Source organism: Xenopus laevis, chromosome 4L, assembly GCF_017654675.1.
Source record: "Xenopus laevis strain J_2021 chromosome 4L, Xenopus_laevis_v10.1, whole genome shotgun sequence".
In the NCBI taxonomy this organism is placed as follows: Eukaryota; Metazoa; Chordata; class Amphibia; order Anura; family Pipidae; genus Xenopus; species Xenopus laevis.
In genome coordinates, this window is record NC_054377.1 from 133,880,724 (window position 1) to 133,902,392 (window position 21,669).

Here is a 21,669-nt window from a genome sequence, read left to right on the forward strand (position 1 = left end):
AGAACTATTTTTAGTTAGGTTTCCAATTATGGCCTACACATACCCAAATACTGAGAACCAGAGGCCAGCACCTAAGAAAGCCCAAGCCAACCCCCTGCATCAACCCCTCCCTCTCTTCAACTCTACCCTCAGTCTCCATTAAAGGAGTAACACTAAAAATGAAAGTGTTTTGTAGGAATGACAATATAATGTAATGTTGCTCAGCACTTGGTAAAACTGCTGTGTTTGCTTTAGAAACACTACTATAGTTTAAATAAACAAGCTGCTGTGTAGCAATGGGGGCAGCCATTCAAGCACAGGATACAGAGTAGATAACAGAATAATCCCTCTGTATACGACAGAGCTTATCTGTTATCTGCTGTGTATCCTGCGCCTTTTCTCCTTTTCCAGCTTTGAATGGCTGCCCCTACGGCTACACAGCAGCTTGTTTATATAGTAGAGTTTCTGAAGCAAACACAGCAGTTATAGCAGTGCAGGGCAACATTATATTTTAATTACTTAAAAAAAAAAAAAAGATCGCCAAACTCTTTCACCGCCCCACCTCCATTGGGAACCTCCCTGCCACCCCCTGCTTCACAACTCAGCTTGTCTATTCTACCGCAGCTCAAGCAGGGTTGGCCTTAGAGTAGGGTTGTCTCCTCACCCCTTTAAAACCGAACACATATGGAATCCACAGTCTGCATGGCTAATTAAATGCATGCAGCAGACTGAACTGTGCAGCCATGCATCATAATGAATTGCTAATTAGCCGTGCATGCTGTGGATTCCATATGTTTTCAGTTTTAAAGGGGTAAGGTGGCAACCCTAAGCTAGAGGCAGAGGAGGCATGTTTCTGGAGCCTGTCCTTCCTACAAATGCACCCTAAGCACATGCCTCTTCTGGCTAACCCTAGTTCTGACTATAACCAGCACTGGACTCACAATTCCGTTCAAGAAGTACACCAGCCACTGATGTAGTGCACAACAACATGTGCGTGATACACATCTACTGGAACAAACATCTGCTGGAAGACATCAGGACCAGCCTCAGCCACTCACCTCTCCACCCAGCTCTTGTAATTGGGTATGTCCTTGGCATACAGCAGCTTGTTACTTGGGGAGTCCTTGCCCAGCTTATGTTCTGACGTGGAACAAGAATCCATGAACGTCTGGGCTACCACAGAAAGGCAGGCGTCCGTGATGCTGTTCTTATGAATGTCAAACACAAACTGTGGATTTTTAATGACGTTCACCCAGAATCTCAGTGGCAAACTGGAACAAAGAGCGGAGAGAGAGAGTGAGTCACACGTGAACTAGCAGATAATTATCCATAGATTTGCTACCTGATTAGGCAAAGGAACAGTATGGCACTGTATGAAAGAAAAGATAATACGAGTAATAATTATGCTCACACGCGTAACATTCATCTTTGCACAATGCAATCGCTTGCTCTCTGATATGTATGAATCGTTTGTCTGGTACAGGGGCACTGATATCAAAGCGGTTCTTCCATAAATAGGCCCTAAACACTGGTTCCGGGTCAGTTAAGACACAGGATCTGTGTGTTCTACAAAGCATGAAGGATCTATACCCACAGTACTGGAAGAGATACTAGGCCACCAATACATATCCTGAAAATGGCACAAATAACCAGCTTTCTACTAGAAGATCATTATCCAATAACCAGTGAATCTCAGAGCACTGCCAAAAAACAGCTTACTGTATTATCCTTTTGGTTGTGGTTCTATTATTCAGAAGAAATTAAGCTACAATTTCCATGGTACTGTAGAGAATCCATATAATGTCTTGATGGGACATCACTGCTCAAACTAGATCCCCCACATTGGGCACCCCAACCTGGAAAGCTTTCATGCAAACAAGCTGCATTCTAACTGTATATAGTTTGGATTTTATGTGCTGGTTCCATAAAGAAACACGAGCCCTGTGTATATGCATGGCTTCTTCTATCTCCATTTTGCAGTGGGGATTAGGTTGTGTACGTGCACTCCCAAGGTTTCCCTGCTAATTGGCTGCTACTTACTGAACCATAAAAAAACAAATTGTCTATCATATTAGAAATGTCATACATGTGAAAGCTTCCCTGGCTGGACCAGTCAGAACATTACACACAGACAATCCCATGGACAGGCAAAGGGAGATTAGGATGCCCGCTGAGGAATAACAGAGATTGGCAGAGGAATGGCACTAGGTGCCGTAGCTCAGAATCACAATGACTTTCAAGTGACCTTCCTCCATGCACACATGCAATTTATATTGATAAAATTCATGCTATCAGAGGATAATTAGAAGGTATGAAACAAGAATATTAACAAGGGTAGGTGTTACAGGGCGATCAAGAGAGCGATAAGAGCAGCATTCCATTACACAGCCTGTGTTTGTCTGTAATTTTGAGGAAAGAGAACGATCAATATCAGTCTTTTTATAACCAACGTCATCAGAGCCATGAGACCACTGGTCTGTCGTGTGAATCTGTCCATGTGCTCGTGTCTGTCTACTAACAACACAGGTGATGGCAACCTTCACATATTGTAAGATGGGCTCACCAGTTACTTTTCCATGTGTGGCGCACATCGTAGTCAGTGATCTGATGCTTGTCCGCCTGCTCGTCCAGGAAATCAAACATGTATTTAATAGCGAGAGGGAGCGCGCTTCCACGATGTGCCGTGCTGAAGATCGTCTCAAACAGATCATCCACAAACTTCTGGAGAGTTCCCTGGAGAAGGGAGGAAGGGAAAGTGTTACGTGGGCTACAAACAGGGCCAAGAATGAAAACCTCTTGATGGAAACCTTCAGACTTCCTACATTGCTATTTTAATATATATATATGTATGTGCAAGGACCATTCCTTTTCTTCTTAGGCTGGCCTCACCTTGTTCCACGTTCAACTGATAGATTCTGGAACTTGAAGACCCTCTGTTTTTCAGATAAGATAATCTATGCGCTACCCACCATGGAAGTAGAGGGACTTCAAATGCCAGAATCCTTCACTTCAACATGGAGCAAGACTGGGAGAAGATGAATGTCTCCACCAGCCTAAGGGGAGTTTGAAGGTTTAGAGGAGCCATAAACAACTTGAAGCACTTCAAAATGATGGAGTCCAATTGCCACCTGTATGCCTGGGTGTCACATTAAGTTTGCTTCGCTTTGAAAGAAAAGTTTCACTTTAATAATGTTTTAAAAGTTTAGCAGAAATTGGGGTTGTAATAGAAATCCTTCCTAAAAAAATATTCATGGATCCTCGGCACCCCCCCCCTTTCATCCTTTTGCTGATGCCAGGAAGCAGCTAAATTGCTACACCAATCATTGCCGTACAAAAGCCGCCATGGGAAATATACACTGTGCTAGCAGAATGCAGCAAGGGTCGTTTTTGCTTTGTCATCAGCAAAGAAGTAAACATTTGCCCTCCAGCTGTTCTCCTGCCTTGTTTGGTGAGGCTTCAGGGAGCATTGTACTGTTTCTCTAGGTCTAAGGTCAGTTTAAATGGACTCTATCCACTCTATCCTAAAGGGAGTTTGCCTTAAAGTTACCCTAAAGTAAATAGCCTTAGCATAAAATCACAGATATACTGTAGTCAGTTTTTATTTTTATTTAATTATTTGCATTCTTCTGTCTGATATCAGATATTTAATGCTGGCCAGTTGCAGAGCAAATTACCCTATGGCTATGTTTTTCATATGATTCGATTTGATGTTCCTATTCAGTACCTCTCCTATCAATAAACTATATATCCTATCCGAGCCACTACTAGAGAATGGAAAGAGCGAGAGAAAAGAGGAGAATAGAGGGTATGGAGAGATGGATCACCTCCTTTGATGAAACACCCAATAGTGTGAAATGCACAAGGAGGGTGGAGCATGGGAACAATATGTCACATGGAGGCAGTTTTTATCATTTGGTTGTCTATCTATTTTAAACTATCTGTAACCAATAAATGTTTTTCTGCGGGAAGCAGCTTATTTGGTTGTTTGGTTAATTAGGGAGAATTGGAAGAGGTTAGTGAGACAAATGTTTCTCTGTTACCCAGTACACTGGCCTAATATTGTCCTGAGGCCGTACACGGGGTGGTCACCACACATTTCAATAGAGGTTGATTGGGTTTTATGACAAAGTGCTGAAAAACAGATACCAGTTACTCACCTTTGTGGCCAACAGGCGAGTCAGGTAAATCTCTGACACCATCTTGCTACCTCTGTCACCCTCCCGTTGATCTAGGTGGTCATGGTTTTTCACCAGGTGCCAGAGTTTGGTTCCACTCTCCAGGTCAGGGGTGATCATTGGGGTGCGGGACCTCAGGCTGTCTGGGCTTGATGCCGTCCGTAACATACTCTCTGTTGTAAGGCCAAGGAAAGGTCAGAATTATAATCTACACAACCAGTTACCTAAACAGTATTAAGTTAAACTTTTCCAACATTTAGTGGGGTACATTTAGTAGATGCCAAAGTTTGCAGCTGGTTTAACCCATTTTAGGGCCTTTTGTCCCCTGCTGAGGGGCAATTTTATGCAAGCGACAGAACATCGGTAAATATCCATTGGTATATGGCTGTCTTAATGTCCTTGTTGCCAATGATCTGTGATTGATGAAGGCTGTGATGTGCATCGTTCCCTGCTGTGGTTGCTTGGAAACTATGTAAACACTTGCGCTTGCTTCCGCCTTAGTGTGTTTGATGCTAGCGAATGAACTGGGAGCCATGTCACCAAGTCGGATTACTCATCCGCGGAAGTGAAGTGGGCGGATGTGACGTCACATACCCGGAAGTATAGGAAGCGCGCAAACGGAGAGCCTCTATAAGCAATTAAACAGGGTGTTTATATCTCCATAAAATTTGGCAGAAATCAGAATCCCCTTGACGAAGGCCATAGTGCCGAAACGTTGGGGCTATTCTCATTTTCTCGGTAGGTGTATCCGCTCCTTTTGTCTTTTTAGCTAAGCAATACTATTGGGTGGTATATGCAGTATATGTTCTGTTATATGATGTATGTACACAGTACTTGTTAATTCAATATTGAATTGTTTTTGATGTTTATCCAGTATAACAGTAAAATTTTTTTTTAAATATACCACTCTTGCCTTTGAATTTTTGTACATTTGAGTGTGCGAACCCATGAATATATTGGCTTAATACTTCTGCCTGCAATTTCATCCTGTTTGCTCGTCACATTTGCCGCCTTCAAAGCCCCTTTTTCTTCCAAAGCACCAGATGTATTTAATGAACGTTTCCCAAAAGCTTTAAGTGAATAATCTTTCATTTTTAAGCATTTTATTTTCTCGCTCTCTAAACGACACCTACAATGCAAATTGAAAAGCTGTAGGCAGAGGCTTGTTCCGGGGCTGACATTTCAAAGCCAATTACGTGTGATAATTAATTTTAGTATCACTATTAATTCACTTTGATTCGAGAGAGGGTTTTGCTGCTTTAATTAGATGGTAAAAAGGAGAATATTTGCTTCACCTCCAGATATTGCGGTGTTAGAATATAAACAAAGAATAGGAGCTAGGAGGCCTCCTCTAACCTTCCCAGAGTTCCCTCTTCCATTGACCAATGGGTGCTACTAGAATTGCACAGTGAATATACAAGGTAAAAAGGCCCTCAGACACAATCACATGGAGAAAAGTCAAATGCAGTGCAAAATGTAAGAAAGGAATGGAGTTAGACCAAAGAAAAAGGCAGGGAGAGAGTGAAAAGGGAAGGATATCATAAGAACTCACCATATCTGCTCAGAGACTTTGTAAATGTTGATGAGTTTGAGATGTTGTAGGCAGAGTTCTGTTTGGGTACCAGTGCAACTGAAGATCCATCTGTCACCTACATGACAAGGTACCATACATTAAAATATTAGTTTTGAAAAAGTCACAGCTTTGATCCAACTACTTTTGCACCATTTCACTTTATATGAGACAGTAATGTTAAGTTATTTATGTGTAATAAGAAGGACCATTAAAAAATCTGCTGTAATGATGGTTCCATGACCTTCCATGATGCTACACCACATCTCCTTCCTATGGCACGAATGGCAGTGCCACCCACTACTCCAGTAATAACTCCACCTCTGTGGCATTAGTTTCATCCCCTGTTATGACAACGGCAACCTCAACACTTGGAATCGTTCATATTCATTCAGATGTATTTACTGTATCCACACCTGCTGCATTCTAATGGCCCAGGACTACTTTGATCTCTTCAACCATACCTGATAATGTGCCAATGTATTGAGTCGTTTCCAGTCATTGTCTATTTTGGTTGTCACATCCTCATCTTGCAGAATAATGCGTGCCATCCTACCCTGGCGCCACTCTGCGGAAAGAGCACAACAAAGCATTGAACTGTATATTCATCTCAACTTGAGGAACTAGGATACACTACAGTAAATGATGATATAATAGTTGGCCAGCCAGATAAAACTAAGTTTGGAAAAGCCTTTTTGCACAGATGTCAAAACTCAAGATGGAACCTGTAGAACAAGTGGCCATGGTGTTGTGGAGTGAAGACAATAAAGGAAGGAAAATGAAGAGCCAAACTCAGTAGGATGTTGAGGAGCAAAGCAAAGCATGACAAGTCACAAAAGGTTATTATAGCATGACCATAAGCTCTTACCCAGGTCCATGTCTCCTGCCTTTGGTCGCTGGGAGTATGGAACACCTTTATACACCGCATCAAGCAGTTTCTCCTTCACTTGGGTTATGGTGTCACAGTTCAGCACCTTGACAGGGATTTCTGGGGCATTTTCGTTCTCAGGGTTCACACAGTTCAGGGTCTGTGGGGAAAAATAGTGGAAGCATTATACATTTGTCTATAACTTGTATAGGCAATCTCAAAATCTACTATCATCCAATGGCATGTATTCATTCTTTTATCATAAAAACAATGAGGGGAAACAGAATTGTGCTGCACAGAGCTCTCGTGACTTTCCCACCAAGCAAAAATTCAGAGCAAGATGGTTTCTCACTGGTCAAAAAAAACGTAGAGTTAAACCAACTGGTCATGCATACAGGTGGAGCAAACTTTATAAAGATATTTGGCTCACTGTGTCCTAGCATATCATTATTTTCCCATGCTGTGACATGATGTACCATGGTGGCTCATGCAATGCCAAAGCAAAGTTGGCTCCATTTGTATGAGATTGCAGAAGGAGTGTTTATCCACATCACTGCCTTAAATTTATCCCAACCCAACAGTTAAAAGCTCCCCAGATAGGAGTCTCTGGTAGGTGGCACTATTTATTAAATGGTTTGAAGAATCCAGCCAAAGATGCACTCTCAGAGAGCAAACCCTGCACAAAAGAGAAGGGTGAGAGAGCGGAAGGAGGGGCGTCTGAACTTACTTGAGGCGAGCGGCAACATGATTCATCGCTCAGCCCAACGTCATCAGCACAAGGATTCTTCAATCCATTACATGGACATGGCAGATTAGTAAAAGACACAAGAGAGAGAGAGAGAGGAAGGGATGGGGGGAGAGAGAGAAAAAGACCAATGTAAAACAACCAGCTCTCTACTTAACACCACATGGTCCTAAAGGGAGGCTTGGGGTAGGGGGAGGCAACAATATCCAGAAGCAAGCACGATTAATTGCTCCTATGCAGAGCCTCATGATGGCTAAATGGAATTAAGCACGGCAGCTTTGTTAAATGCAACATGTTATGTAATGCACATTTAGATGCGCCAACTCTTCAGGTGCGGTTTAAGTGGTTATCCACTTATGTTAATAGATCAATCACAGCCACGCTGAGAATCAGCTTTGATTCACTTCCCAGCCATGATCATGGAAACAAACAAACTAGGCAGCATCTTCTCACAGTGAAACATGCCTGCGCCCAGGACAGGGGACAACAGGAGTTGTGATACACGGCATGGGAACGTATGGTGCGAGCATGGCGGGATGGATATGTTTGGTGTTCATGAGGATTGCTGCATGGAAAGACACATACAGCAGCTCTAGGACACAATATAAAATGCTTGATAAGTCTTAGATGCCATTTAATAAGAAAAGTGCTAATTTAATGGAAGGAAGCCAGAGCTTTCAAGTGCCTTACTAGCCAGAATAGGAATGATTTCTACCCCATTTTTGGGAAGTGAGATTTAAAATAGAACAAGATGATTCAGTCAATCTTTTTAATTCGTAAACGAGAAAGCCAAGAGAACTGGCACCAGTTAAAGATACACTACAGCATTTAATTAAGCCAAGTTGTTTTGTGCGAGGATGCCACAGCACAGCATTAAAGCACAAAGAAAACTATAAAAATGAAGGGCTTGCTTCTGGAGTTCACAAACCATGATGGGAAAGTTGGGAATTATCATGGGGGGAGGGTAATTGCACCCAATGCAGGAATTAGTTTAGGATTTGTTTTTTTTATAGGATTTTAATTTGGTTACGTCTTGAGTCCCTGGCTGAGCCCTAGTCAAAACCTCAATGTGCATTTAAAAAACCAGATAACAGAGGGTGGGGACATGATTGTCAATAGGATTGTCTTGTAGAAGTCATCATTCTAGACACAAGGATTGGCTTGACCTTTAGCTGCACAGATCAGGTCTTTGGATTGACTGCTGATCTACTGAATGACTAGGGCAAAGTCAAATCCCAATTGATGCATTCGATGGCTGCTTTATCCAATACTTTAAGTATCATTTTGGCCCATAAGCTGACCATTACTTTACCAGCTTTATATATCTAGATATATCTATCTCTAGTTAGCACAAAATATGAGAGCTACCCGAAATGAGATACACCATATCCAACTAAAACTATGCGATGCAGGCTTTCATAGGGTTGAGCCCACTTCTAGTTTGTATTTGTTGCTCAGATAAAAGGCACTCTTCATTGCCTACCCGCTCTGTTGCTTTTCTTTATTGATTACTAAATGCTTCATTATTGTGACCAACAGAAAATTCTTCCAGAGGAATGCATATTGATTGGGAGCTTTCCACTGCTTGTCTGTGTACTCATAAACTATGTCTAGAAGCAGCATCATAAAACAAGGCCAGGCTACTGGGTTTGACAGAGAGTAAGTAGATAAAAGCTACATGATAGACAGGACGCAGGTTCATAAATGGAAATAATAAACTGTGACTGTAGCAGCCCCACGCTGATTTTCTCAATATTGTACATGAGTTTTAAGATGATACTGGCCCTATAAATGCAACTCTGAGCTTCAGCACCCCAGTAATTATGAGTTGTGAATGAACTAATCAACTGGAAATGGCTTCGTCTGATATTCGACAGCTATGGAATTCAGAGCACAACGGTATGAGAAAGAAGTGACTTCCATTAACATGAGGCTGGGATTAGCCCATCCGCATTGAGTATGTAAGATCAGAATATGGCAGCCCCTGCCTCATGTAACAGCTGGGAAGCAGAACTGTGTGAACTTACCAGTGTCTTGTAGTCGATCTGCTGACGGATCAGCTTGTCCTCGCTCAGTGAGTAGCGGGCTTCTCCAGTGATGGCATCAATAGGTCCTTTCTCCATCTGTTGCTTGATGGCACAGTGCAACATGAAGAGCGGCTCCCCAGCACATTCCTGAAATAGGGCAAGAAAATCCATAGGAGACATTGGTTTAAAGGCTGCATCATTGACTCAAATGACAAACAAATGTTCTGTCTAGTTATAATAATGAGTAGGAAGAGAAAAGCGAGGATTGATATAAAGTGCACCTCCTTGGGTACAGCTAACGTTCTTGAGAAAATGAAACACTGTTGGACCACAGAGGGGCCTTGAACCCCAAAAGCCTGAAAAAAAACAAGGGTACAATGTATAATTGACTACCTGATGAAAATAAAGAATGAATGCTTTAATACCACAGGGCGGCAACTGTCATATTAAAACATCCCCTTCCCAGTCAACATGCCCTCTGCAACACACATGGGTCTACTACATGGTTTAAAGAGTCAAATTGACTTTTAAATGTTTATATTGAAGTGCTTTGAAACAAAAAAAACCCACAAAAAACAGTTGGGTGGATTTCCCCTTTAACTGGAAATTAGAAATGCGTAAAGTCGGCTAACTGAAATTCTGGCACAGAACGGGTCCTCCCTGCTAGTCTTGTTAACTAAAGAAGAGTTCAGATCACACATATCTTGTACGAAGCTAAAAATACACGCGGGCACCTCCTGCACCCAGGTGTCCCCGCTCTGCCATTCTTTGGTGCAAAAGTGCAAATGCTTGCCTGTCACCATATGCTGTTAGCATCTCGTTAGCATCTGCAGTAATTAAAGAGACAGCTGCTAACGAGCAGGAGCACGCATGCATCATCCCCAGACCTTCCGACAACGTGGATGTCTTTGAAATTATGGTTCATTTGCAAACTTAGCTTCATTAATTCAGTTTGGGGAAGGCGAGGAGCACGATCTGAGAGGGAGCGGTCTGCGCTTGGTCAAGCTATGGATTATTAATGGCTTCTGGAGTAGAAGACAGCGGGATTCGGGCAGGAGGCTTGTGAGCATATAGGAAGGAATATAAAATATATTTGCTGTAGGGCTTGAGGTTATTAAAAGCAATGCCGTCGTTATGGTGCCCCCAACGTGAGAAAGAGATTACATGAAGTACTGAATGTCTGACCTGTAGCATTCCAAATGTAACTGAACTACAATTCCCAGTTAACCTTATGTTAAAAAAACAACACTGTGGAAGACTGCAATGGAGCTGAAATTTTACCTTCCTAACTAAGAGGGCAACGTGGAACTTGCACTCAATTCATCGCTGATGAAACCACCTCAATGGCTCCACTTTAGTTAGCACAACCCTTGGCCTACGGCTGCAGATGTTTAGTATAAAAGCAATGCGCGATAGGTAAAATGAGTGGAATGCCCAGTTGGTTTACATCAGTGCTGTCCAACTATTTCTGTATAGTGGGACCATTTTTCATTAAACTACATGTTTCAAGGCCAGATTTTAATAACATGACATAAAGGAGGGCAATCTAAGGGCCATCAAAATCTCTTGGAGGACCACATAGACCTCCAGTAGGACAACCCTGGTATTACATGAAGGTGTCCAAAAAATATAGTCCCATGGTCCAATTGTGTTCACAGTCTTTATCCGGCTGCTACTTGTATCCCCTCAAGCCCGAATCACAGTATCTATAACAAAAGCCAGCGCCAAAGGCACAGGAAAAAAACAAATATATAGGGTAATATTGTTTTAAGTATGTCACCACTTTCTGTACTCAAAGGATTTGGTTAATGCCACCACAATATGTGTCAATCCCTTCCAGTTTCACCACCACCGTAGGCGATACAGAAAGAAGTTACTTAACTTTCCTTATATAAGCTTTTTTAGAAGGGTACTCACAACCAGAGTATCTTCAATTTGCATATAAAAATTTCATCAAATGATGTAGCACGCCTCCTGGTATAAGCTTGTATTTGCTGCTTCCCGCAGACAGCTGATCGCACGGGTTTATTTGCTCACACAAAAGAAGGCAGAACATTTTTTTGTTATAATTACATGAAGGTGTTTTTTTTTTTTAATTTGTTTTAGCTCACCCACCTCAGTAACACATTTGTACCTTAACTACAGCCTCTAATCCAAACCATTTGAACGGATATAAAACTTCTCAGCTGCGTAAATTCCACCAGATGAATAAAAATAACCAATATTTTCTTTAAAAAAAAAGGCAATGTTTACATTTCAGGTCTGCGTTTCGCACAAAATAATCTAAATTCAGCTTTTTTATACAACACTATAGAAAAGAAAAGAGGAAATTCTGAAGGTCCTGCTGTGCTGGGTTCCGCACAGATACGATCTTGGCCAACGTTCCCCCAGCAGATGTGTTTGCTCCAGCACCCAGTGCTATACTTAGAGCTGCAAATGGAACTAAACCCGAGAAAATCTGGCTCTGACTTCTCTCCGTATGAGCAGAGTGTAAGAATCAAGCAGAGACACTTTGTGCTTATCAAGCGGAAAGCTGCAAATATGCACAGAGCATTATTGACTAGATTTAGCTCATCAGGCAACTAATACTCTGCGTTTTTCAACACGTCAGACGACTTTTTCCCTTTGCTCGGGATGTCTCATTAGTCTTCTGATAAATAAGAGCCCAGAACTTGCCTTACGGAGGATGATACATTCTGCTTGAGATTTCAAACCTTCAGGTGCCCTGAGGGCTCTCTTCTCCAACAGGCCAGAAGATGAGAAGTGCAAACTAAAAGGGCACCAGTGCCATGACTCGGGAATTTTGGACCCTTTCTCAAGGTCCCTTAATTGCGTTTTTTTTTGCATACCGTATTTCCAATGACACCTTATTGGATCCAGGAACGGCAATGTGGGATGCCTTACAACCTAATGCTTGCGACTAAGGGGGTGCTCAAATATCCCATAAACTGCAGAAAATAGTGTCGTAACTATAGAAGAAGGAGACCCTGCGGCTGCAGGGGGGGAGGCAGAGCACAGTGTCTGCTTTCTATATACTTCTATATATTCCCTAGCCTCTGAAGACCATATTTACAGGGGGGCCCGTAAACACGAGTTAAACCACCAGCAGGAAACATGAGGTTTATCTCGGGCCTGCAAAATCTTATCCTAGTGGTGGAAAAGTGGCACCTTAAAGGTGGCCATACACAGGCTGATAAAAGCTGCAGACAGACCGAGACGGCAGCTTATTGGCCCATGTGTTGGGCCCTCCAACGGGCTTGCCCAATTGATATCTGGAAGAGAGTCAGCCAGATGTCAATCAGGAAGGGGTAAAAATACGGACTGCAACTGTTCGTTGATGTTCGCTGATGTGGTCCCGTGATCCGCCAGTATTGCTTGCATTATGATCCGATCATTGGGCCCTAGGGCCCATGATCGAATCAGCCTGATATCGCCCACCTTGAAGGTGGGTATATTGAGGAGAGATCCGCTCGTTTGCCGAAATCGCCAAACGAGCGGTTATCTATATGTATGACCATATTAAGACTTATCAATTAATAGATGAGGAATCCTTTCTTTGACATATTTACTGCAACTTATGTTTTCATAACAGGCAGCTCCTTGTTTGCAAATGACACAAGTGGGTATGCCATAATATACACACACACTATACTGTATATTTCAGAGTAAATCAAACTGAATTAGATCTGTATGTAGGAGGGATAGACAGGCTGAGATTATTTATGAGTAAAACATGGGCCTCCTGGATGATACTTCACATAATGGGAATTTTGAGCTCTTTTGGTGCATTGTGATCTTCCCAAACTGCTCTTTATCCAACCCCAATCAACTTATTTATAACGTAAGGCTTGTAGGTAACTAGACAAGAATGTTTAATTATATATAATACACAAAAACCATGAATATCTTGTAAATTATATCCTTATAAACGGTGAGTAGTGATGTCATCAGTTATAAACGGTGAGTAGTGATGTAATTTCTGTCACATGACTCACTAAAATTTGTGTATTATAATAAAGTACCCCCAGTTGTAAAATATGAGGATATTATAAGTTACCTCGGAGTTCCATGACCTGTATAAAAACACTCGGCCTTCGGCCTCGTGTTTTTATAGGGTCATGAAACTCCTTGGTAACTTATAATATCCTTATATTTTACAAGAGGGGGTACTTTATTCACTATTTATATAATATCTGATCATTTGTGCCAAGTTCCTAAAGTTGGAACAAACAGTCACGGCTTGTAAAAGTAGCATAGAGGAAAGATTTAAAGGGACACTACTAGTTTATATAAATGAACTGTTGTGTAGCCGTGGGAGCAGCCATTCAAAAGAGAAAATGTCACGCTCTTCCCGTGGTAGCGGTGCCGGAGAAGTAATAAACTCTCCACTTTAAATGTATCTGGATTACCAGCTGTATATCTGTATATACCTTCTCTTTATATCCAACTCAAAGCACTTTAAACCAGAATAAATAGGCAATTCTAGTTTCTGCTGAAGAGTTGAGCAGTTTGATCAGCTCAAGGTAAAATATTAAATCATCACAAGGGAGGTGTATTTGTAGTTCAACATCCTAGGGAGCTGTAGGTTACACTGTGATGTAGAATAGAGTAGCTCAGCACTTTATAGCATGAGTAATAGAGAGGCTTTCAGAGTAAATAAATATGGTAAGAATCAGATTTTGTTGTAATTGAAATACAGGTATGGGACCGGTTATCCAGAATGCTCGGGACCTGGGGTTTTCCGGATAACAGATCTTTTCGTAATTTGGATCTTCATACCTTAACTAGTCTACTAGAAAATCATGTAAACATGAAATAATCCAAATAGGCTGGTTTTGCCTCCAATAAGTATTAATTATATCCCATACCTGTAACTGCATTTAAAAAATTCCAAGAGAGTGGGCATTTATGCTCTGTCACCCACAGTCAGAAAGAGGAGTTCAGCCTCTCACTACTCACCTTTAAGAACTTGTAGAGGAGGAACGTAAACCAGTTTGTCAGCATCTTCTCAGCCACAGACTCTGTCCTGGGGGAGTGAAAAGAGAAAAACAGTGTTTACGCTGGAATAATGCTGTCGCAGGAACACAGGGACAAGATTTGGTATCAAAAGTTAAGGCCAAAGACTCCTATGGTCTTACATGTTCTTAATCTCTGCGGGAAGAGACTGCAAGCTCTTCAGCCTGCCATACTGATATTCTGGGATTATCTTACTAGCGGCTCAGTGCAAAAGAAGCAATTATAATAATCAACAAGCCACCCTGAGGCATCTCATTGATCTCTATAAAAATTACATTCCATCTTGAAGCATGAAATCGCCCCAGGGAGCCTCAAAAACAGCAGCCCGCAGTTTGGAAATAGAAAGGAAGGATCTAGACATCAAAGCAGAGATCACTTTCACCAGTCAGAAAATGCTCTAATGAGCTGTATTCATGAGCTATTAAATGGAACCGGTTAGGGGAAGTCAGATCGCAAAGCTTAATTGCATCATTCCGTAGGGGCTGCTGGTGCTGAACAGGTTAACCGGCAAAATGCAACTCCAGACCAACCCCACGCTCTCGCTCTGGAGACTTTGATTTCATCTGTTCAAGCTTTTAAATTGTGAAATAAGTCCAAGAATAACATGGATATATACGTATGATAATAACCTTCAACCTGTAGCTCTACTGATCTTCCTCTGCCAGAATTCCCCAAATCCTCCCAGTCAGAGTTCAGCCAATTTGGAACCTAGCGCGTTTCATTCTATGAGAAGTTCCATCAACGTGTATAAACATCAATACCGACAGGACTGTTTGAAAAGCCTTTACTAAATCGTTAACCAAATAAGATCTTGCAATTGTCAAGATTAGTAATGGCAGCCTGTGAATTGGATGATTGTCTCCTGGATAGACATCATCCAACCCAGGAGTGCCCAATACTTTATGTGAGGTCTACTTTTAGTGATGTTGTCCCATTATGATCTACATCCATAAAATATTAGCATTCTGTTCCACAGAAAATATTGTTAAATATTGAGAAAATGTATATTGCTATATTTAACAAACAGCTATTTCTTGTGTTACCATAACATAATACATATCTGAAGGAAAAGCATGAAACTGAGAGTGATTTAGACAAGTTGTTTGTTGACAGTGTCTTGAGATCTACTGATCACCAGCTAAAGATCTACTGGTAGATCCCGATAGGCACCCCTGATCTAACCAGAAAGCATTTGCCCCTTCTTTCCATTACTTAGGCCATGACTATAGTTCCTACCCATTAATATGCTCTATATCTTGCAGTAATAATTCCCAGCTAGCTTTCCATCAGGGATATTGTTATCCCATGTGCCACTGAAGACCTTATTCCCAACTAGTTGCGAGTGAGTAACATGTTTCTCCCCAACCCCTTGGATGTTGCCCCCAGTGGCCTCAAAGCAGGTGCTTTATTTTGAATTCCAGGCTTGGACTCAAGTTGTAGAATCAAGATGTCATGCCAAACAGAGCAACCTGTAGGCTGCCAGTCCACATACTGGGCTACCAAACAAACCCATATTTGCCAAAATCAGGAACTTTTTTCATGCTTGTGTTGCTCCCCAACTCTCATTACATTTCAATGTGGCTCACAGGTATAAAAGGTTGGGGACCCCCGATTATTGTATTTTAATATTTTGCTTATTTTGCATATGAAAATTAGGATGTGGTTCAGTATTAGGCTGAATCTTTCATATATCAATATTTTCACATTTCCAAGTGATAAATGGCTGACCTGTAAGACTCGCAGGGAATTGAGGATCATGGACAGCAATTTTGAATACAGGTAGGACCTGTTATCCAGAATGCTCTGGACCTGGGGTTTTCCGGATAAGGGATCTTTCTATAATTTGGATCTCCATAAGTTAAGTCTACTTAACATGAATTTAAACATTAAATAAACCCAACTGTATTGGTTTGCCTCTAATAAGAACTAATTATATCTTAGTTGGGATCAAGTACAAGTTTCTGTTTCATTATTAAAGAGGAAAAAAGGAAATCAATTTTAAAAATCTGAATTATTTGATTAAAAAGGAGTCTTTGGGAGAAGGCCTTGCCGTAATTCGTTGCTTTCTGGATAACGGGTTTCTGGATAACAGATCCTATGCTTGTATTTTGCTACCTCCTCTGTGTTGCAATTGCCCAGTGGACCATTGGCCTAAAGTTAATACGTGTCAGTGTTTAAAAGAGATGCTGCAAACAGTCCCAGGTTTTGGGGTAGGACAAGGAAGATATGTGCCCTGAGCCTACAGGATCACAGGGGACCCCGTAGAATGAAATGTTAATAAAAGAACAAAGGAGACATATTGGGTTACAACTGTTCCATATTCAGCGGTTGCTGACTGAATTATAAAATGTTTTCTCGTAGGCCTCTGGTGCTCTGGGGCTGCACATCTCCAGCTCTGTATATTAACAAGCACAAAGGCTGTGCACTGCTCCTACACTGGAAGGAGATGACACAGATAGGTAAAAAGAAAGCAATAAATAAGCATTAAGAGCTTCATTTACAGCCAAATCCGACGGTCACACAGCCTTGAAGTGCAATTTATGTCACCAGCCGGTGATCGATACAAAGAGGATGGCGAGATATTGAATTAATGAAGATAATGTATTTTTTAGCAGAACCTCTGCTTTTGCATTCGGAAATCGATGTGATTGTGTTTAATTCTTCTTTCAGCGCCGGCTCTGTGTGGGGATTGATTTTTCCCTCTCTCCCCTTTTTAATCATCTTCCCACGAGCGGAGCCTTGTAGGCAAATGCCGGGGATGCGGAATCAGACGAGCGACTGACTGTCAGTGGGATCTGGGCTGTAATTGCTTTCAAGGTGTGGCGTGATGTTAGATGGCATGTGTGTGCCTTAAAGGGGTTGTTCACCTTTAAATTAACTTTTATAATGACGGAGAGAGTGATAGTCTGAGACAACTTGAAACTGGTTATCGTTTTTGAGTTATTTAGCTTTTTATTCAGCAGCTCTTCAGCAGCAATCTGGTTGCTTAGGTCAAAATTACCCTAGCAACCACGCATATATGAAAAGGAGAGGTTCTGAGTAGAAAGATGATTGATAAAAAGAAACAATAATAATACATTTGCAGCCTTACAGAGCAGCTGACCCCCATTTTAAAACTGGAATGAGTCACGAGAAGAAGGCAAATAATTAAAAAACTATTAAAAATAAAAAATGAGGACCAATTTAAAAGTTGCTTAGAATTAGCCATTCTATAACATACTAAAAGTGAACCATTTGGATCCCCGATTTAAAGGGGAAGGAAACCTAGTCGGCGCAAACCCCCCACCCCCCCTCCTGTTTGTTGCCCACCCTCCCCCCCCCCTGGCCTACCTGTCCCGCTGGGCAAATGCCCCTAACTTGTTACTTACCCTTCTGCGCAGGTCCAGTCCAGGGAGTTCACAGACGACATGTTCTTCCACGCGATCTTCTTCCTGCTTTGACCGGCGCATGCGCAGTAGGATCATTTTGCCGGTACGATCGACTGCACATGCGCGTGACTTTTGGCGCATGCGCAGTAGATCCGTACCGGCGAAAAAGATCCTACTGCGCATGCGCCAAAACGCTGTTCACAGCAGGAAGAAGATCGCGTGGAAGAACATGTCGTCTGTGAACTCCCTGGACTGGACCTGCGCAGAGGGGTAAGTAACAAGTTAGGGGCATTTGCCCAGCGGGACGGGTAGGCCAGGGGGGAGGAGGGAGGGTGGGCAACACACGGGAGGGGGGGAGGGTTTTTGCGCCACCTAGGTTTCCTTCCCCTTTAATGCATATTCTTTGTCTAGGAATTTGCTGCATTTGAGCAAGCAAACAACCCGAAGCACAAAGCTACATAGGGAACTCCTGATTCAAAGCCAGAAGGGATGTATGAAATTAATTCTGACCACTGTACTGCCTGTAAGGTTCCCTCCTAGTGATGTGCAGGCCGGGCCGAAAAACCGGCGGGACCCTACACAAAATCTTCAGGTCGCGGGCGGGTCCGGGTCGAGCTCTTCTCCTGCTCTCCCTGCCTGTGACCTAGCAGTGCTGGCGCCGGAATTTATAGATTTCTGCCCACCCCTTTTGTGACATCACTGCGGGGCGGGCACAGGTCTATAAATAGAGGGCAGCAGCGGGCCCAGCCCACGTGCGGATTGGGAGGGGGCGGGTTAGGGTTGGGGTCATATCACTATTCCCTCCCACACTCCAAAAACATACAGGTTACAGGTTAATGTGATCCTGATAAAACTGGACCCAGTGTAACTGTGACAGGGACCTTAGATTGTAAGCTCCACTGCTGCAGGGACTGATGTGGACTGTAAATTCTTTTTTAAAGATGTTCAATAACTAAAAACTTTTCGCACCTCCTAGCAGGCCTGATGATGCAGAGAAGTAGTCATGGCCAAAAAGGGGAGAAGGAAAGAAAGAATCTGGTCATAAGCCTTAATTAGCATGTGGTCTACTTATTAAACTGCCAATATTGCCTATTCCACTAAATTAATACAGGCATATGTCAATATTCTTGTATCCCGGAGTCCAATGGTGGAGATAAAACCTCATGTGGCATTGACCTAATTTCTCAAACACCTTATTATTCAGCTTCCATAAATAATGTCCATAGGTGCAAAATGTTAATGCACAAATTCATCCCCCTGAGGTGAAAAAAGGAGGAATTTTTATATATCTTTAAATGTGTTATTTTATGCATATTTAAGGTTTGTATCATAACTCAGAAGCCGCAAAAAAAAAAAACCATTTGCATTTTAAACCTTATCTCAGAAAATCCTGCCCGGCGGATTTCACGCGCTACTATGGAAACTGTATCAAGGTAAATGGGAGCCCACGCATAATGCAAGGCCTTAGAGAAAAGGTTAGGGGGCAACGATAAGGACCACAATTTGCAAAATGGATGCTGCAGGCAAGAGAGCAGAATTCTCACCTCCTCAGCAGCAGCTTAGGGTGGTTTTTGCTTTCAAGATTCTTCTCAATGAGGTCGGAGAGAAGCTGCTTGAGAACGCCGGTGGCGTATTCCATCTCCCCCTGCAACGCCGTCATGATGAGCGAAGCCACGTTACCCCTGTCTCTCATGGAGAAGCTCCTCTGGGCCTCCAGCGTCCGAATGAAGGTCAACAGGAAGTGCTTCTTGGTGAGGAGCTGCCCAAAAAGCGTCAGGGATTTCTCCACGTTGGCTTGTACCTAAGAGTAGGATGAAATGAATACAATTTGTCTTCAACACAAACTGAATAATAGTCCTATCCAAACAAAATAAAAAGGAGATTTACTGACAAGTTTCTTTTGCGACTCTTAAAAAAGTTAATGGGTAGACTATACCTGCTCATGGCAACAGTGGTTAAAAAAGGCTTTTCCTGCAGCTTAAAGGACAAATATACCCCTACAATAAATACTTGAGCAACAGTTTATATCAAATTAATTGGCATATTAAAGAATCTTACCAAACTGGTCTATGTATTTAAGTAAATCTTGCCCTTTTACATCTCTTGCCTTGAACCACCATTTTGTGATGGTCTGTGTGCTGCCTCAGAGATCACCTGACCAGAAATACTACAACACTAACTGTAACAGAAAGAAGTGTGGAAGCAAAAGACACAACTCTGTCTGTTAATTGGCTCAGGTGACCTAACATGTTTGGTATGTTTGTGTGCACCGTGAATCATACGATCCCAGTGGGGGGGGCCTCTTATATTTAAAAATGGCAGTTTTCTATTTATGATTACCCAATGGCACATACTACTTAAAAAGTATATTATTATGAAAATGGTTCATTTGCATGAAGCAGGGTTTTTACATATGAGCTACAGTACTTTATGCAATATATTTTTTATAGAGACCTACATTGTTTGAGGGGTATAGGTTTCCTTTAAGAATCATATGCAGACAATGGACTGAAATATATATTTAATTTTTACGTACTAAATTGATTAAATTCAAATTATTCCACCAATGCTAATGCTGCTCTAGCACCAGCGGTCAGTCTCCTTGGTTAAACATATTTACAGAATGGGTTATCTGAGCAATTAGGTGCACGCGATTCAATTATGCCCCTCTCAAGTGTCTATTGCTAATTCGGATGCACAGGCACATCTCCCGTTCAGCTCTGGAGTCAGAAGCCTGAATATTCCCTGTGTGTGGCTCAAATGGATTTGTTTATACATATTCAAAGCTAAACCAGTACTGTTTTACACTCAAATGGATGTATGCATCCAGAAAAAATGAAGGATTGATTGTTTAAAGGAGGAATAAACCCTAAAAATGAATAGGGCTAAAAATGCCATATTTTATATATTGAACTTATTGCACCAGCCTAAAGTTTCAGCTTGTCAATAGCAGCAATGATCCAGGACTTCAAACTTGTCACAAGGGGCCACCAACTGGGGTTTTTAGTTCAGATTCTGTCATGTAGAAAAAGCTATAGGAACATGTAGGGAGACCACGCTGGGTGCCAGTGGGCTGTATTTTCAAGAGCCGAGGGGAAAAAAATCTGCGGCCCAAAAGTTATTGTGCATTTGTATTGAGCGCTGGTATTTAGTATTTGCAGCGCACCTTCTCGCCGTCTATTCATTGGGGATTCTGATTAATGCAACTGTTATGCAAAATGATCAGGTTCCTCGTGGCTCAAGGGTTCTCAACCTTCTAAATAAAATGTACAAAGACCCCGGCAGCTGGGAAATTAATCACTGGAGTATTCATAATATATTCATTGGATATTAAAGCTGGGATTTTCAAAGAGGCTTTTTTGTTGGGGTGCAAATTGCACATAAAAGCCCCTCCTGCAGGGCTCACGAGACCGCGGTTTATAAATACGCACACCTCCAGCGCACTGGCACCAAAGCAAGAATTCAACAGGCTCTGATTGCTTTTGTAAGGCACAGAGTCACTGGAGTGGATATCCAGCTTCCCAGGCCAGAGTCATCATACTATACTTTAACTCTTTCTTCTCCATCGCCGGGTTCATAGACTCATGTGCACTGTGCCGCATGATCTCCGAAATGGAGAAGGGGTTAAGTCGACCCATCTATAAACCCATTCAAGGGATAATATATATATATATATATATATATATATATATATATATATACACGGAATAGGGTTATAAAGGGATTTTTGCTCACAGCGTTTACTTGCCCATTTTAACATGTGTATTTTGGGCCAAAACATGACAAAAAAAAGCAATATTTATTGAATTAACTATTACAGAAGGTAGACAGCAGGTGGGTTAAGGATCTCATCACTTATGACACAGAAAACCGTGTTGTGATTGGCTGATTATGAGCTGCATCAAAGGCATCCAGTTGTAC

The 21,669-nt window shown here is 41.9% G+C and overlaps 1 protein-coding gene across 4 annotated transcripts in view; it reads right to left on the reverse strand.

Moving 5' to 3' along the window:
• Positions 1–21,669, reverse strand: part of plxna1.L (plexin A1 L homeolog) — a 256,200-nt gene that overhangs the window by 5,030 nt on the left and 229,501 nt on the right. For 3 of the 4 annotated variants that reach the window (XM_018256516.2, XM_018256517.2, NM_001087913.2), the window contains 10 exon segments: positions 19,293–19,549; positions 14,324–14,390; positions 9,365–9,511; positions 7,320–7,376; positions 6,593–6,752; positions 6,189–6,292; positions 5,707–5,803; positions 4,137–4,327; positions 2,543–2,712; positions 1,038–1,250 (listed from right to left, as the gene is read on the reverse strand). In XM_018256516.2, the coding sequence (XP_018112005.1) occupies positions 1,038–1,250; positions 2,543–2,712; positions 4,137–4,327; positions 5,707–5,803; positions 6,189–6,292; positions 6,593–6,752; positions 7,320–7,376; positions 9,365–9,511; positions 14,324–14,390; positions 19,293–19,549 (1,463 nt within the window). 4 annotated transcript variants of the gene reach the window in all.